This window comes from Lipotes vexillifer, unplaced genomic scaffold, assembly GCF_000442215.2.
Source record: "Lipotes vexillifer unplaced genomic scaffold, Lipotes_vexillifer_v1.1 scaffold209, whole genome shotgun sequence".
Lineage (NCBI taxonomy): Eukaryota > Metazoa > Chordata > Mammalia > Artiodactyla > Lipotidae > Lipotes > Lipotes vexillifer.
Window position 1 is genome coordinate 807,654 of NW_006787556.1, and position 19,033 is coordinate 826,686.

The following is a 19,033-nucleotide window of genomic DNA, read 5'->3' on the forward strand; positions in this document are numbered from 1 at the left end:
AAAACTGAGTGATAGAGGAAACTAGTGTGTATGAAGATATATATCATTTAATTCCCTTTATACTTGGTATAAAGGAAAATTAAGTTGACCGATTTTAAGATATGGGGAGAAATCAGATACAAATGTAAAAGAACTATCTTAAGTCATAATTTTTGGGTCTTTACAAATTAAGGGAGCATATTTTGTGAAAAATTTCTTTTGACAGAATTCCCAATTCTAAGAAATTTAAAAAGGACAAAGAACAGTTCAAATGGCAGGATTGTTAAAAGCCACTTTATTGTATTGTATACGTGCATAGTTAGGATGAGGAAATTGGCTTTAAAAGCTTTGTTCCCTCCTCAGCTTCACCCTCCTTCCCTTGTGTTTTCCTGAGGCTGTGTGTGAGGTTTTAGCATAGAGGAAGGGTAGGTCCTTTCACCTGTTGCCATTTTTTCCCCCTGCCATAAGTTCACACACACTTTTTCACATTATGATTTGTAAAAACATAAACAGCTTTTCTGGAACCAAACTGATCATTTTATTTTGTGGTTCATACTTCATGACACTGGAGTGGGGGCAGGAGGGTGGAGCTATAAGGTGTTTGGACCCTTCTGGTTTATGGGATTGTCTTTTTCCCTTTTTCCCCTTAGGAACGGCGTGAATGTTGAGGGGGCGACACACAAGCAGGTGGTGGACCTGATCCGAGCAGGCGAGAAGGAATTGATCTTGACAGTGTTATCTGTACCTCCTCATGAGGCAGATAACCTAGATCCCAGTGACGACTCGTTGGGACAGTCATTTTATGATTACACAGAAAAGCAAGCAGTGCCCATATCGGTCCCCACATACAAACATGTGGAGCAGAATGGTGAGAAGTTTGTGGTGAGTGTCAGCCCAACTCCATCCTCAAACACCTAGCTTTTGTTTCTCCCAATCTTATCATTTATGATATATATTAGAGCACTAGGATAAATGACTGCCACCTAGGTCAGTTTGCCTACCAGGAATATGGGTTTACACATAAATAAAAGACACTGGCCCTGATTTATTGCAGGGGGTGAACTACAGTACTGGAAGAAGAGGCATATTTCTGCTTAAGTATAACTCCATTTTATTCTAGACAGTTTTAAGTTTGCATTTGGGCCTTTTGCAATCATGTGTGAGTTTATTTTGTTTGTTCTTTTATTGGTTGTCATATCTCTTTGCTAATAGCAGTCTCTCACTTACTGTTGACTCTGTAGAGCTATAGAGCAAGATTAATTTTAAAGTGTGGTGTGTCTTCCAAAACATTTGGGTGATACAGAGTTTGTCCATGTCAGAACCTACAAGTGCCCTATACCCCCCTTCACATCTTGTTCTTTTTCATTTTCTTTGGAGATATCTGTGTGAATGATTAATTCTGGTTTTCTCCAAGGTCCTCATTATATTCTGCATGCAATTCACATGGGCTATTTTATACATTTCCAGTTTCTTGCTGTTGTAGATATGCAGGAAAGCCCATCTTGAATTCTGGATGATGTGTGCCAGCCCCTTTCCCAAATGCCTTTGTTTGTTCTTTAAAACCTAATTGCAACTGATAGCCCAATCTGCTTAATTTTTCCCTTGGTTGCAGCATTCTTTATTTGCCTTTGATTATTTTGGGAGTGATGGTATAATGAGAAATTCATTAATCTTTGTGGAAAATGCAGTGCATTCTGTAGGTATTGGCAAACAGACTACATGTGTTTAAAGCTGATCTGCTGTTTAATGTTGCAGTCTCTGAAACTGAGATTTGTCCCCTGTATAGGAATGAGCTACTAGATATTTATGGTAAATTCTTTTTAATGGGGAGATGAGAAAAGCAAGGAAGGAAGCCTGAAAAGTTCCAGAAGGATCAAATAATGTTTGACTGCATCTGTAATTTAGTTGGAGATGATAGCATGTAGGTTTTATGTCAGTCTGGTCTATGTATTCTCTGAACCATACACACAAAATTTAGAGTTTTGTGTTTCAGAGGTGCTATACTTTTTTTTAACCATTTTTTAAATTGAAGTATAGTTAATTTACAATGTTGTGTTAGTTTCAGGTGTACAGCAAAGTGATTCAGTTATACATACACATATATATCTATTCTTTTTCAGATTCTTTTCCATTATAGGTTATTACAGGATAGTTCCCTGTGCTATATAGTAGGTCCTTGTTATTTATCTGTTTTATATATAGTAGTGTATATATGTTAATCCCAAACTCCTGATTTATCTCCCCCACCCCAGCCTCGTGCCCCATTATCCCCTTTGTTAACCATAAGTTTGTTTTCTGTGTCTGTGAGTCTGTTTCTGTTTTGTAAATAAATTCATTTGTATCATTGTTTTTAGATTCTGCATATAAGTGGTATCATATAATATTTGTCTTTTTCTGTCTGACTTACTTCACTTAGTATGATAATCTGTAGGTCCATCCATGTTGCTGCAAATGGCATTATTTTATTCTTTTTTATGACTGAGTAATATTCCATTCTGTATATGTACCACGTCTTCTTTATCCATTCATCTGTCAGTGGACACTTAGGTTGCTTCCATGTCTTGGCTGTTGTACATAGTGCTTCTATGAACATTGGTCTGCATGTATCCTTTCAAATTAGAGTTTTCTCCCGATATATGCCCACGAGTGGATTGCTGCGTCATATGATAACTCTATTTTTAATTTTTTAAGGAACCTCCATACTGTTTTTCATAGTGGTGGCACCAGTTTACATTCCCACCAACAGTGTAGGAAGGTTCCTTTTTCTCCACACCGTCTCCAGCGTTTATTATTTGTAAATTTTTTTTAATGGTGGCCATTTTGACTGGTGTGAGGTCATACCTCATTATAGTTTTGATTTGCATTTCTCTCATAATTAGCAATGTTGAGCATCTTTTCATGTGCCTGTATGTCTTCTTTGGAGAAATGTCTGTTTAAGTCTTCTGCCCATTTTTTGATTGGGTTGTTTGGGGTTTTTTTGATATTAAGCTGTATGAACTGTTTGTATATTTTGGAAGTTAATCCCTCATTGGTAGCATCATTTGCAAATATTTTCTCCCAGTCCGTAGGTTGTCTTTTCATTTTGTTTATGATTTCCTTTGCTGTGCAAAAGCTTTTAAGTTTAGTTAGGTCCCATTTGTTTATTTTTGTTTTTACTTCCATTACCCTAGAAGATGCATCCAAAAAAATATTGCTATGATTTTGTTTTGTCAAAGAGTGTTCTGCCTATGTTTTCCTCTAGGAGTTTTATAGTATCTGGTCTTACATTTAGGTCTTTAATCCATTTTGAGTTTATTTTTGTATCTGGTGTTAGAGAATGTTCTAATCCATTCTTTTACACGTAGCTGTCCAGTTTCCCCAGCACCATTTATTGAAGAGACTGCCTTTTCTCCATTGTATATTTTTGCCTCATTTGTCATAGATTAATTGTTCATAAGTGTGTGGGTTTTTTCCTGTGCTTTCTATCCTGTTCCATTGATCTATATGTCTGTTTTTGTGCCAGTACTACACTGTTTTGATTACTGTAGCTTTGTAGTACAGTCTGAAGCCAGGGAGCATGATTCCTCTAGCTCCATTCTTCTTTCTCAAGATTGTTTTGGCTATTTAAGGTGTTTTGTGTTTCCATACAAATAAAAAAATTTTTTGTTCTAGTTTTGTGAAAAATGCCACTGGTAATTTGATAGGGATTGTGTTGAATAGATTGCCTTGGGTAGTCATGGTAATTTTAACAATATTGATTATTCCAATCCAAGAATATGGTATATTTTTCCATCTGTTTGTGTCATCTTCAGTTTCTGTTATCAGTGTCTTATAGTTTTTGTAATACAAAAACTATATTTTGTAATACAAAACTATCTTTTGCCTCCTTAGCTAGGTTTATTCCTAAGTATTTTATTCTTTTTAATATGATGGTAAATGGGATTCTTTCCTTAACAATGTAAATGGGATTGTTTCCTTAATTTCTCTTTCTGATATTTCATTTTTAGTGTATAGAAATGCAACAGATTTCTGTATATTAATTTTGTATCCAGCAACTTTACTGAATTCATTGATGGGCTCTAGTAGTTTTCTGGTAGCATCTTTAGGATTTTCTATGTGTAGCATCATGTCATTTGCAAACAGTGACAATTCTGTTTCTTCTTTTCCAATTTGGATTCCTTTTATTTCTTTTTGTCTCTGATTGCTGTGGCTAGGGCTTCCAAAACTGTTGAATAAAAGTGGTGAGAGTGGGCATCCTTGTCTTGTTCCTGATCTTAGAGGAAATGCTTTCAGCTTTTCATCATTGAGTATGATGTTAGCTGTGGGTTTGTCATATATGACCTTTATTTATTTTATTTTAAAATTTATTTATTTAATTTATTTATTTTGGGCTACATTGGGGCTTCGTTGCTGCGCGCAGGCTTTTCTCTAGTTGCGGTGAGTGGGGGCTACTGTTCATTGTGGTGTGTGTGCTTCTCATTGTGGTGGCTTCTCTTCTTTCTTGTTGCTGAGCATGGGTCCACGGGCTTCAGTAGTTGTGGCATGCGGGCTCAGTAGTCGTGGCTCAAGGGCTGTAGAGTGCAGGCTCAGTAGTTGTGGTGCATGGGCTTAGTTGCTCCACGGCATGTGGGATCTTCCTGGACCAGGGATAGAACCTGTGTCTCCTGCATTGGCAGGCAGATTCTTAACCACTGTGCCACCAGGGAAGTCCCTATATGTCCTTTATTATGTTGAAGTATGTTTCCTCTGTGTCTACTTTCTGAAGAGATTTTATCATAAATGGATGTTGAATTTTATCAAAAGCTTTTTCTGCATCTATTGAGATGATCATATGGTTTTACTCTTCAGTTTGTTAGTGTGGTGTATCACATTGATTTGCAGATGTTGAAGAATATTTGCATCCCTGGAATAAATCCCACGTGGTCATGGTGTATGACTCTTTTAATGTATTGTTGGAGTCGGTTTGCTAGTATTTTTTTAAATTAATTTATTATTTATTTTTGGCTGCATTGGGTCTTTGTTGCTGCGCAAGGGCTTTTCTCTAGTTGTGGCGAGCGGGGGCTACTCTTCATTGCGGTGTGCGGGCTTCTCATTGCAGTGGCTTCTCGTTTCGTTGCATGGCTCTAGGCACGCGGGCTTCAGCAGTTGCGGCACACGGGCTCAGTGACTCTTTTAATGTATTGTTGGAGTCGGTTTGCTAGTATTTTTTTAAATTAATTTATTATTTATTTTTGGCTGCATTGGGTCTTTGTTGCTGCGCAAGGGCTTTTCTCTAGTTGTGGCGAGCGGGGGCTACTCTTCATTGCGGTGTGCGGGCTTCTCATTGCAGTGGCTTCTCGTTGCGGAGCATGGGCTGTAGGCGTGTGGGCTTCAGTAGTTGTGGCATGCGAGCTCAGTAGTTGTGGCTCGCGGGCTCTAGAGCACAGGCTCAGTAGGTGTGGTGCACAGGCTTAGTTGCTTTGAGGCATGTGGATCTTCCCGCACCAGGGCTCGAACCCATGTCCGCTGCGTTGGCAGGCGGTTCCTTAACCACTTTGCCACCAGGAATGTCCCAGTTTGCTAGTATTTTGTTGAGGATTTTTGTATCTATGTTCATCAGTGATACTGGCCTGTAATTTTCCTTTTTTGTGATATCTTTGTTTGGTTTTGGTATCAGGGTGATGGTGGCCTCATAGAATGAGTTAGTAAGTGTTCGTTCCTCTGCAATTTTTTAGAATAGTTTCAGAAGGATAGGTGTTAACTCTTCTCTAGATGTTAGTAGAATTCACCTGTGAAGCCATCTGGTCTTGGACTTTTGTTTGTTGGGAGTTTTTAAATTACTGATTCAATTTCAGTACTGGTAATTGGTCTGTTTATATTTTCTATTTCTTCCTGCTTCAGTCTTGGGAGATTGTACCATTCTAAGAATATGTCCATTTCTTCTAGGCTGTCCATTTTATGCATGTATAGCTTCTCGTAGTAGTCTCTTATGATCCTTTGTAGAGGTGCTATACTTTTAATCATAAGACATGTAAGAAGTAGAAATCAAGATTGGGCCCTAAAAATGGAGCAGATTGGATATTGAGACCTTTGGGGAATTACCTAAGACCTCGAGAACCTCTGTAGACTTAGAAAAGGAATGAAACTACTAATTGTCCTTTTTTAAAAAATCAACTTTGTTGAGCATAATTTACTAACATTAACATTCACCCATGTTAAATGTCTAGTTTCGTGAGTTTTAATTGAAGCACATAGTTTTATAATCACCACAATCAAGATATAGAACATTTTCATTGTCCCAGGAAGTTCCCTCATGCCCCTTTGTAGTCAGTCCTCTTTCTTCCACTGCCTCTGTCAACCACTGGATCACCTTTCTGTTACTGTATTTTGCCTTTTTTAGAATGTCAAATAAATGGAAGCATACAATATGTAGTCTTTCATGTCTAGCTTTGTTCACTTAGTGTAGTCCTTTAAGATTGATACATGAGGGCTTCCCTGGTGGCGCAGTGGTTGAGAGTCTGCCTGCCGATGCAGGGGACACGGGTTCGGGAAGATTCCACATGCCGCAGAGTGGCTGGGCCCGTGAGCCATGGCCGATGAGCTTGCACGTCCGGAGCCTGTGCTGTGCAACGGGAGAGGCCACAACAGTGAGAGGCCCGCGTACCGGAAAAAAAAAAAAAAAGAAAAAAAGATTGATACATGTTGTTGTATATATCAATAGTTTATTCCTTTTTAATTACTGATAGTATTCCATTGGATGGATTTACTACAGTTTATTTATCTGTTTGCTTGTTGTTGCCCATTTGTGTTTCCAGTTTGGGGCTATTATTAGTGAAGCTGCCATGAAATAGCATTAATGTACACGTCTTTATGTAGATTTATGTTTTCATTTCTCTTGAGTACATACACAGCTAGAAGTGGAATTGCAGGGTCAAATGAGAAATTGTCAAACTGTTTTCCAAAGAGGCTGTACTGTTTTTGTATTCTCATCTGTAGTGGAGAGTTCCAGTTGCTCCATAACCTCTTGAACACTTGGTATTTTCAGTTTTTTAAATTCTAGCCATTCTAGTGAGTATAGTGGTATTTCATTCTGATTTTAATTTTGCATTTGCCTAATGACTCATGATGAGTGTATTTTCATGTGCTTAATGGCTTTTCTTATATCTTCATTGTTAAAGTATCTGTTCTGCTCTTGCCCATTTAAAAAATTGGGCTGGGGCTTCCCTGGTGGCGCAGTGGTTGAGAGTCCGCCTGCCGATGCAGGGGACACGGGTTCATGCCCCGGGCCGGGAAGATCCCACATGCCGCGGAGCCATGCGTGTCTGGATCCGTGAGCCATGGCCGCTGAGCCTGCGTGTCTGGATCCTGTGCTCCGCAACGGGAGAGGCCTGCGTACCGGAAAAAAAAAAAAAAAAAAAGGGCTGTTTGTCTTATTATTATTTTGTTGTGTTATTTATGTATACTGTATATAAGTCTTTTATCAGATAAATGCTTTGTAAAATATTTCTCCCAGTCTGAGGCTTGCCTTTTTATTTTATTTTTAACAGTGTCTTTCAAAAAAACAAGTTTTAAACTCTGATGAAGTGTAGTTTGTCATTTTCTTTCTTTTATGAATAATGCTTTTTGTGTTCTAAGAAATCTGCCTACCTCAAGAACACAAATCTTTTATGTTTTCTTATAAAAGTTTTATAGTTTTAGCTTTCTGATTGTGTAATAACTTTATTTCGAGGTATGATTCACATACCATAAATTCACCCATTTAAAGTGTACAATTCAGTGGTTCTTAATATGCTCACAGAATTGTGCAACTATCACCACAATTTTAGAACATTTTCATCATCTCAAAAAGAAACTCTAGGGGCTTCCCTGGTGGTGCAGTGGTTGAGAATCTGCCTGCCAATGCAGGGGACACAGGTTCGAGCCCTGGTCTTGGAGAATCCCACATGCCGTGGAGCATCTAGGCCCGTGAGCCACAGCTACTGAGCCTGTGCGTCTGGAGCCTGTGCTCCGCAACGAGAGGCCGCGACAGTGAGAGTCCCGCACACCGCCATGAAGAGTGGCCCCTGCTCACCGCAACTGGAGAAAGCCCTCTCACAGAAACGACGACCCAACACAGCCATAAATAAATAAATAAATTTATTAAAAAAAAAAAAAAAAAAGAAACTCTATACCCTTTAGCCATCATTCTCCAAACCTCCTATCCCCTCTAGTCCTAGGCAACCACTAATCTACTTTCCATCTCTATAGATTTGCCTATTCTGGATGTTTCATGTAAGTGAAGCCATATGTATTTTCAAGGTTTATCCATGTTGTAGCATGTATCAGCCAAATGACACTCCATTGTATGAATATAGCACATTTAATTTATCTGTTCTTCAATTGATGGACATTTGGGGTTCTTTATATTTTTTGCCTCTGTGTATAATGCTGGTATGAGCATGTGTGTATGAGTTTTTGTGTGGATACCTGTTTTCATTTCTCTTGGAAAGAAATACTTAGGAGTAGAATTGCTGGGTCATATGGTAACTCTTCTGTTTAACCTTTTGAGGAAATGCCAAACCGTTTTCCAAAGTGGCCGCATCATAGTTTTATTCTTATGTTTAGGTCTGTTATCCATTTTGAGTTGATTGTTGTATATTGTATGATATAAGGGTCAGGGTTATTTTTTTTCCCCATATGGGTATCCAGTTTTAGCAACTTGTGTTGGAAAGAATATTCTTTCCACACTGAAATACCTTGACATTTTTTGTTGAAGATCAGTTGAACATATATGTGTGGTTTTATTTCTGTATACTGTTCTGTTCCATTGAGTGTATGTCTGAACATTTTAATATTTATGTCATTTTGATGTTGTTTTCTTTTTAGTGTCTTTTTCCCTGGGAATGGGTCATATCTTCTTGGTTCTTTGTACAGTGAGTAATTTTGGATTGTATCCTGGGTATCGTGAATGTTACATTGTGTAGACTCTGGATTCTGTGATATTCCTTTGAGGAATATTGATGTGTTTGTTTTACTTGGCAGTTAACTGTAAGCTGTGTCAGCTTATGTGAGTTGCACTTCAAGTCTCATTTCAATTCTTTCAGCTTTTGCTGTGCTACTTTTGAGTCTGTCTTGTGTATATATCATTTTGGGAGGGATCAGCCTGAGATGTATGTGATGTTTGTTCACAGAATTAAGGCATCCCCTTTTCTGCTTCTGTCTCTTTTGGGATTCTCCACTCATTTTGGTGGCATCCATGATTGCCCAGAACCTTCCTCTCTTTCCTCTGGCCAGAAAGATGTCACAGTTTTTCTTGGAGTTTTAGTTGCTTAAGTTATGCTAATTTGTGACTGATGCCCACTATCAGGGCAAAATCCCCTAAAAGCAGGAAACTCCCCAACTCTGTCAATTGCTTCATGTTTTGACTCCCCTTTACAATTTTAGTGTACCATTCAGAATCCTCAGGTTATTGGTTTTTGTATTTTTTCCAGAGCTTGTAGTTGTTTACTGGGAGAGTTGGTCTATAGGGAGTTTACCTGAAGCAGGATCTTCAGTTCTAGCCATTTTTTTCTTTATGTATAATGAAGTCATTATGTCTTCTTGATGAATTGACACCTTAAACATCTCTTGCATTGTTCTTTGTTCTGAACTCTTTCTCTACTATTAACATATAGCCACTAATAGCCACTTCAGCTTTCTTTTGGTTATTGTTTTCATTGGGTATCTTTTCCATTCTTTTACTTTTAACCTATCTGTATAATTATACTTAAAATGAGTTTCTTGTAGACACCATATAGTTGTGTATTGCTTTTTTTGTGCAATCTGGCAATCTTGGTCTTTTACTTGGAGTGTATAGTCTACATACTTAGTATAATTATTTTACTTATTTATTTTTAAATAATTTATTTTTGGCTGCATGGGGTCTTCTTTGCTGTGCACAGGCTTTCTCTAGTTATGGCGAGCAGGGGCTACTCTTCATTGTGGTGCGCGGGCTTCTCATTGCGGTGGCTTCTCTTGTTGCGGAGCACAGGCTATAGGCGCGTGGGCTTCAGTAGTTGTGGCTCGCAGACTCTAGAGTGCAGGCTCAGTAGTTGTGGCACATGGGTTCAGTAGTTGTGGCTCGCGGGCTCTAGAGTGCAGGCTCAGTAGTTGCGGCGCACAGGCTTAGTTGCTCTGTGGCATGTGGGATCTTCCCGGACCAGGGCTCGAACCCGTGTCCCCTGCGTTGGTAGGCGGATTCTTAACCACTGTGCCACCAGGGAAGTCCCAGTATAATTATTGATGTAGTTAGGTTTAAATCTACCATATTCTTTATTATCTATATCTCATGTGTTCTTTATTCCTTTTTTCCTCCTTTCTTGCCTTCTTTTAGATTAATAGAGTATTTTTAATGATCCCATATTATCTCCATATAATTGTTGTTTTATTTTGTTAGTGGTTGTTGTACATTTACAGGATACATCTTTTAAAGTATTATCTTCAAATAATACAATATTACTTCTCATTTAGTATAAGAATTTTATAGAAGTACATTTCATTTCCACCTTCTATCCTTTGTGCTGTTGTTATACATTTTACTTCTATATGTACTATAAAGTCCATGATATTTTGTTGTTGTCTTTGCTTTAAATAATTAAAGAGGGGACTTCCCTGGTGGTCCACTGGGTAAGAATCTGTACTCCCAGTGCAGGGGGCCTGGGTTTGATCCCTGGTCTGGGAACTAGATCCCACATGCATGCCGCAACTAAGAGTCCGCACGCTGCAACTAGGAGTCCATGTGCTACAACTAAGAGTCTGCATGCTGTAACTAAGAAGCCCACATACTGCAACTAAAGATCCCGCATGTGGCAACTAAACACGCCACAACGAAGATCCCGTGTGCCGCAGCTAAGACCTGGCACAGCCTAAGTCAATAAATATTAAAAAAATAATTAAAGAGATTGAAAATGAGAAGAGTTTCTTTATATTCAAGCACATATTTACCATTCCTGGTGTCCTTCGTTCCTTTGTGTAACTGCAGTTTCCATCTGGTATCATATTGACTCTGCCTGAAGAATTTCCGTTAATATTCTTGTAGTGTAGATCTGCTGGCAGTGAATTCTCTCAGCTTTTGTTGATCTGAAAACGTCTTTATTTCACCCTTATGTCTTTTTTTTTTTCGGAGCTTGTAAGTTGTGTTCTGACACCTTTTTAAAATGTGCAGTTATGTCAGGGACACAACTTGACCCAAACTAAACCTGTGGTAAGAGCTGGGTTTTAAAGGGTCTAGTTTCATTTTCCCTTAGGAGGTTTTTATTTATTTATTTTAAAAATTTTATTGGGGCTTACCTGGTGGCGCAGTGGTTGAGAGTCCACCTGCTGATGCAGGGGACACGGGTTCGTGCCCCGGTCCGGGAAGATCCCACATGCCACGGAGCGGCTAGGCCCGTGAGCCATGGCCGCTGAGCCTGCGCATCCGGAGCCTGTGCTCCGCAACGGGAGAGGCCACAACAGTGAGAGGCCCACGTACCGCAAAAAAAAAAAAAAAAAAAACTTATTGAAGTGTAGTTGATTTACAATGCTGTGCCAGTTTCTGCTGTACAGCAAATTGACTCAGTTATACATACATATATCTCTCTCTATATATATATCTATATATACTCTTTTTCATATTCCTTTTTTCTTTTTAAATTTTTGAATTTTTATTTTTTTATACAGCAGATTCTTATTAGTCATCAATTTTATACACATCACTGTATACATGTCAGTCCCAATCGCCCAATTCATCACACCACCATCCCCACCCTACCCCCGCCGCTTTCCCCCCTTGGTGTCCATACAATTGTTCTCTACATCTGTGTCTCAATTTCTGCCCTGCAGACTGGTTCATCTGTACCATTTTTCTAGGTTCCACATATATGCGTCAATATACGATATTTGTTTTTTTTCTTTCTGACTTCACTCTGTATGACAGTCTCTAGATCCATCCACATCTCAACAAATAACCCAATATCGTTCCTTTTTAGAGCTGAGTAATATTCCATTGTATATATGTACCACATCTTCTTTATCCATTCGTCTATCAGTGGGCATTTAGGTTGCTTCCATGACCTGGCTATTGTAAACAGTGCTGCAGTGAACATTGGGGTGCATGTGTCTTTTTGAATTATGGTTTTCTACGGGTATATGCCCAGTAGTGGGATTGCTGGGTTATATGGTAATTCTATTTTTAGTTTTTTAAGGAACCTCCATACTGTTCTCCATAGTGGCTGTATCAATTTACATTCCCACCAACAGTGCAAGAGGGTTCCCTTTTCTCCACACCCTTTCCAGCATTTATTGTTTGTAGATTTTCTGATGATGCCCGTTCTAACTGGTGTGAGGTGATACCTCATTGTAGTTTGGATTTGCATTTCTCTAATAATTAGTGATGTTGAGGAGCTTTTCATGTGCTCCTTGGCCATCTGTATGTCTTCTTTGGAGAAATTTCTATTTAGGTCTTCTGCCCGTTTTTGGATTGGGTTGTTTGTTTTTTTAATATTGAGCTGCATGAGCTGTTTATATATTTTGGAGATTAATCCTTTGTCTGTTGATTCATTTGCAAATATTTTCTCCGATTCTGAGGGTTGTCTTTTCATCTTGTTTATGGTTTCCTTTTTTTTTTAAAATTTTATTTATTTATTTATGGCTGTGTTGGGTCTTCGTTTCTGTGCGAGGGCTTTCTCTAGTTGCGGCAAGTGGGGGCCACTCTTCATGGCAGTGCGCAGGCCTCTCACCGTCGAGGCCTCTCTTGTTGTGGAGCACAGGCTCCAGATGCGCAGGGTCAGTAATTGTGGCTCACGGGCCTAGTTGCTCCGCGGCATGTGGGATCTTCCCAGACCAGGGCTCGAACCCGTGTCCCCTGCATTGGCAGGCAGATTCTCAATTACTGCGCCACCAGGGAAGCCCTGTGGTTTCCTTTGCTGTGCAAAAGCTTTGAAGTTTCATTAGGTCCCATTTGTTTATTTCTGTTTTTATTTCCATTACTCTAGGAGGTGGATCAAAAAAGATCTTGCTGTGAGTTATGTCAAAGAATGTTCTTCCTATGTTTTCCTCTAAGAGTTTTATAGTGTCCGGTCTTATGTGTAGGTCTCTATTTTGAATTTATTTTCGTGTGTGGTGTTAGTGTTCTAATTTCATTCTTTTACATGTACCTGTCCAGTTTTCCCGGCACCACTTATTGAAGAGGCTGTCTTTTCTCCACTATATATCCTTGCCTCCTTTGTCATAGATTAGTTGACCATAGGTGCATGGGTTTATCTCTGGGCTTTCTATCTTGTTCCATTGATCTGTGTTTCTGTTTTTGTGCCAGTACCATATTTTCTTGATTACTGTAGCTTTGTAATATAGTCTGAAGTCAGGGAGTTGAATTCCTCCAGCTCCGTTTTTTTCCCTCAAGACTGCTTTGGCTGTTCAGGGTCTTTTGTGTCTCCATACAAATTTTAAGATTTTTTTTCTAGTTTCGTAAAAAATGCCATTGGTAATTTGATAGGGATTGCATTGAATCTGTAGATTGCTTTGGGTAGTATAGTCATTTTCTCAATATTGATTCTTCCAATCCAAGAACATGGTATATCTCTTCATCTCTTGTTATCATCTTTAATTTCTTTCATCACTGTCTTATAGTTCTCTGCATACAGGTCTTTTGTCTCCCTTGGTAGGTTTATTCCTAGGTATTTTATTCTTTTTGTTGCAATGGTAAATGGGAGTGTTTCCTTAATTTCTCTTTTGGATTTTTCATTATTAGTGTATAGGAATGCAAGAGATTTCTGTGCATTAATTTTGTATCCTGATACTTTACCAAATTCATTGATTAGCTCTAGTAGTTTTCTGGTTGCATCTTTAGGATTCTCTATGTATAGTATCATGTTATCTGCAAACAGTGACAGTTTTACTTCTTCTTCTCCAATTTGTATTCCTTTTATTTCTTTTTCTTCTCTGATTGCCGTGGCTAGGACTTCCAAAACTATATTGAATAATAGTGGTGAGAGTGGACATCCGTGTCTTGTTCCTGATCTTAGAGGAAATGCTTTCAGTTTTTCACCATTGAGAATGATGTTTGCTGTGGTTTGTCGTATATGGCCTTTATTATGTTGAGGTAGGTTCCCTCTGTGCCCACTTTCTGCAGAGTTTTTATCATAAACCGGTGTTGAATTTTGTCAAAAGCTTTTTCTGCATCTATTGAGATGATCATATGGTTTTTATTTTTCACTTCGTTAATATGCTGTATCACATTGATTGAGTTGCATATATTGAAGAATCCTTGCATCCCTGGGATAAATCCCACTTGATCATGGTGTATGATCCTTTTAATGTGTTATTGGATTCTCTTTGCTAGTATTTTGTTGAGGAGTTTTGCATCTATATTCATCAGTGATATTGGTCTGTAATTTTCTTTTTTTTGTAGTATCTTTGTCTGGTTTTGGTATCAGGGTGATGGTGGCCTCATAGAATGAGTTTGGGAGTGTTCCTTCTTCTGCAATTTTTTGGAAGAGTTTGAGGAGGATGGGTGTTAGCTCTTCTCTAAATGTTTGATAGAATTCACCTGGAAAGCCATCTGGTCCTGGACTTTTGTTTGTTGGAAGATTTTTAATCACAGTTTCAATTTCATTACTTGTGATTGGTTTGTTCATATTTTCTATTTCTTCCTGGTTTAGTCTTGGAAGGTTATACCTTTCTAAGAATTTGTCCATTTCTTCCAGGTTGTCCATTTTATTGGCATAGAGTTGCTTGTAGTTGTCTCTTAGGATGCTCTGTATTTCTGTGGTGTCTGTTGTAACTTCTCCTTTTTCATTTCTAATTTTATTGATTTGAGTCCTCTCCCTCTTTTTCTTGGTGAGTCTGGCTAATGGTTTATCAATTTTGTTTATCTTCTCAAAGAACCAGCTTTTAGTTTTATTGATCTGTGGTATTGTTTTCTTTGTTTCTATTTCATTTATTTCTGCTCTGATCTTTATGATTTCTTTCCTTCTGCTAACTTTGGGTTTTGTTTGTTCTTCTTTCTCCTTTAGGTGTAAGGTTAGATTGTTTATTTGAGATTTTTCCTGTTTCTTTTTTTAATTTTTTTTAATTTTTTTTTAACATTTTGATTTTTCCTGTTTCTTGATGTAGGCTTGTATAGCTATAAACTTCCCTCTTAGAACTGCTTTTGCTGTATCCCATAGGTTTTGGATCATTGTGTTTTAATTGTCGTTTGTCTCTAGGTATTTTTTGATTTCCTCTTTGATTTCTTCAGTGATCTTTTGGTTATTTAGTAATGTATTCTTTAGCCTCCATGTGTTTGTGTTTTTTACTTTTTTTCCCTGTAATTCATTTCTAATCTCATAGCATTGTGGTCAGAAAAGATGCTTGATATGATTTTAGTTTTCTTAAATTTACTGAGGCTTGATTTGTGACCCAAGATGTGATCTCTCCTGGAGGATGTTCCATGCGCACTTCAGAAGAAAGTATAATCTGCTGTTTTGGGATGGAATATCCTAAAAATATCAATTAAATCTATCTGGTCTATTGTGTCATTTAAAGCTTGTGTTTCCTTATTTATTTTCATTTTGGATGATCTGTCCATTGGTGTAAGTGAGGTGTTAAATTTCCCCACTATTATTGTGTTGCTGTCGATTTCCTCTTTTAGAGGTGTTAGCAGTTGCCTTATGAATTGAGGTGCTCCTGTGTCGGGTGCATGTATATTTATAATTGTTATATTTTCTTCTTGGATTCATCCCTTGATCATTATGTAGTGTCCGACCTTGTCTCTTGTAACATTCTTTATTTTAAAGTCTATTTTATCTGATATGAATATTGTTACTCCAGCTTTCTTTTGATTTCCATTTGCATGGAATATCTTTTTCCATCCTGTCTCTTTCAGTCTGTATGTGTCCCTACGTCTGAAGTGGGTCTCTTGTAGACAGCATATATATGGGTCTTGTTTTTGTATCCATTCAGCAAGCCTTTGTCTTTTGGTTGGAGCATTTAATCCATTCACATTTAAGGTAATTATGGATATGTATGTTCCTGTGACCATTGTCTTAATTGTTTTGGGTTTGTTTTTGTAGGTCCTTTTCTTCTCTTATGTTTCCCACTTAGAGAAGTTCCTTTAGCATTTGTTGTAGAGCTGGTCTGGTGGTGCTGAATTCTCTTAGCTCTTGCTTCTCTGTAAAGCTTTTGATTTCTCCAGAGAATCTGAATGAGATCCTTGCCCGGTAGAGGAATCTTGGTTGTAGCTTCTTCCTTTTCATCACTTTAAGTATATCATGCCACTCCCTTCTGGCTTGTAGAGTTTCTGCTGAGAAATCAGCTGTTAACCTTATGGGAGTTCCCTTGTATGTTATTTGTCGTATTACCCTTGCTGCTTTCAGTAATTTTTCTTTGTCTTTAATTTTTGCCAGTTTGATTACTATTTGTCGGCGTGTTTCTCCTTGGGTTTATCCTGTATGGGACTCTGCGCTTCCTGAACTTGTAAGGACTTGGGCGGCTATTACCTTTCCCATGTTAGGGAAGTTTTCGATTATAATTTCTTCAAATATTTTCTCTGGTCCTTTCTCTCTCCCTTCTCCTTCTGGGACCCCTATAATGCGAATGTTGTTGCGTTTAATGTTGTCCCAGAGGTCTCTTAGGCTGTCTTCATTGCTTTTCATTGTTTTTTCTTTATTCTGTTCTGCAGCAGTGAATTCCACCATTCTGTCTTCCAGGTCACTTATCCGTTCTTCTGCCTCAGTTATTCTGCTATTGATTCCTTCTAGTGTAGTTTTCATTTCAGTTATTGTATTGTTCATCTCTGTTTGTTTGTTCTTTACTTCTTCTAAGTCTTTGTTAAACATTTCTTGCATCTTCTCGATCTTTGCCTCCATTCTTTTTCCGAGGTCCTGGGTCATTTTCACTATCATTATTCTGAATTCTTTTTCTGGAAGGTTGCCTATCTCCACTTCATTTAATTGTTTTTCTGGGATTTTATCTTGTTCCTTCATCTGATACATAGCCCTCTGGCTTTTCATCTTGTCTATCTTTCTGTGAATGTGGTTTTTGTTCCACAGGCTGCAGGATTGTAGTTCTTCTTGCTTCTACTCTCTGCCCTCTGGTCCGCCCTTATGTTTGAAAGATATTTTTACAGGGCATACAATTCTGGGATGATGGTTTTTTCTTTCGGTACTTTAAAAATGTCACACCAAGGAACCAGCTCTTAGTTTCATCAGTTTTTCTATTGTTTTGTTGTTGTCATTGTTGTTATTTAGTCTCTATTTCATTTATTTCTTCTCTGATCTGTATGATTTCTTCTACTAACTTTGTTTTGTTTGCTCTTTTTCTAGTTACTTTAGGTGTAAAATTAGCTTGTGTATTTGAGATATTTCTTTTTTCCTGTGGTAGGCTTGTATCACTATAAACTTCCCTCTTAGAACTGCTTTTCCTGCATCACATAGATTTTGGATTGTTGTGTTTTTGTTTTCATTTGTCTCCAGGTATTTTTAAATTTCTTTGATTTCTTCAGTGACCCATTGGTTTTTGAGTAGCACATTGTTTAGCCTCCATGTGTTTGTGTTTTTTGCAGTTTTTTCTTGTAGTTCATTTCTAGTCTCATAGCATTGTGGCCAGAAAAGATGCTTGATATGGTTTCAGTTTTAAATTTACTGAGACTTGATTTGTAACCTAGCATGTTATCTATTCTGGAGAATGTTCCATGTGCACTTGAAAAGAATGAGCAATTTGCTGCATTTGGATGGATATATATCTGTTAAGTCTATCTAATCTAATGGGTTAAGGCTAGTGTTCTGTTATTGATTTTCTGTTTGGATCATCTGTCCATTGTTTTAGGTGGGGTGTTAAAGTCCCCTACTATCATTGTGTTACTGTCAGTTTCTCCCCCTTTGTGTCTATTAATATTTGCTTTATGTATTCAGTGCTTCTATATTGGGTGCATATATATTTACAGTTGTTATATCTTCTTCTTGGATTGATTTGTTGATCGTTATGTAATGTCCTTTATCTCTTATTACAGACCTTGTTTTATAGTCTGTTTGGTCTGATACAAGTATTGCTGTCCTAGCTTACTTTACATTTTCATTTGCATGGAGTACCTTTTTCTGTTCCCTCACTTTCTGCCCGTGTGTGTCTTTAGATCTGAAGTAAGTCTCTTTTAGGCAGCAAATATATGGTTCTTGTTTTTGTATCCATTCAGCAACTCTGTGTCTTTTTTTTGTTTTTTTTTTTTTGCGGTACGCGGGCCTCTCACTGTTGTGCCCTCTCCTGTTGCAGAGCACGGGCTCCAACGCGCAGGCTCAGCGGCCTTGGCTCACGGGCCCAGCCGCTCCGCAGCATGTGGGATCCTCCCAGACCGGGGCCCGACCCCGCACCCCCTGCCTCAGCAGGTGGACCCTCAACCACTGCGCCGCCAGGGAAGCCCCACTCTCTGTCTTTTTTTTTTTTTTTCTTTATGGGAGCCTCTCCCTTTTGTGGCCTCTCCCTTTGCAGAGCACAGGCTCCAACGCGCAGGCTCAGCGGCCTTGGCTCACGGGCCCAGCCACTCCCTGGCATGTGAGATCTTCCCGGACTGGGGCACAAACCCGTGTCCCCTGCATCAGCAGGCGGACTCTCAACCACTGCGCCACCAGGGAAGCCCCTATGTCTTTTGATTGGAGCATTTAGCCCATTTACATTTGCAGTAATTATTGATAGGTTTGTACTTATTGCCATTTTATTGTTTTGGGGTTATTTTTATGGCTTTTACTGTTCTTTTCTTTTCTTTTTCTTTTTTTGCTCTCTTTCCATATCTTTAGTGTTATGTTTGGGTTCCTTTCTCTTCTTTGTGTGTATATCTTTTCTAGACTTTTGGTTTGTACTTACCATGAAGTTTATATATAGCAATCTATCTGTCCGTCTATTTATATGATTATTTTAAGTTGCTGATCTCTTAATTTCGAATGCTTTTTTTTTTTTTTTTGGCGGTAACGCGGGCCTCTCACTGTTGTGGCCTCTCCCGTTGCAGAGCACAGGCTCCGGACACGCAGGCTCAGCGGCCATGGCTCACGGGCCCAGCCGCTCCGCGGCATGTGGGATCTTCCTGGACCGGGGCACAAACCCATGTCCCCTGCATCGGCAGGTGGACTCTCAA

General features: G+C 38.6%; 1 protein-coding gene across 3 annotated transcripts in view; it reads left to right on the forward strand.

The window, feature by feature from the left end:
• The window catches only part of SNX27 (sorting nexin 27), an 82,755-nt gene that overhangs the window by 23,360 nt on the left and 40,362 nt on the right, over positions 1 to 19,033 (forward strand). For all 3 annotated transcript variants that reach the window (XM_007460283.1, XM_007460281.1, XM_007460282.1), the window contains exon 2: positions 630 to 861. In XM_007460283.1, coding sequence (XP_007460345.1) covers positions 630 to 861 — 232 coding nt within the window. The remainder of the gene's footprint in view (positions 1 to 629; positions 862 to 19,033) is intronic.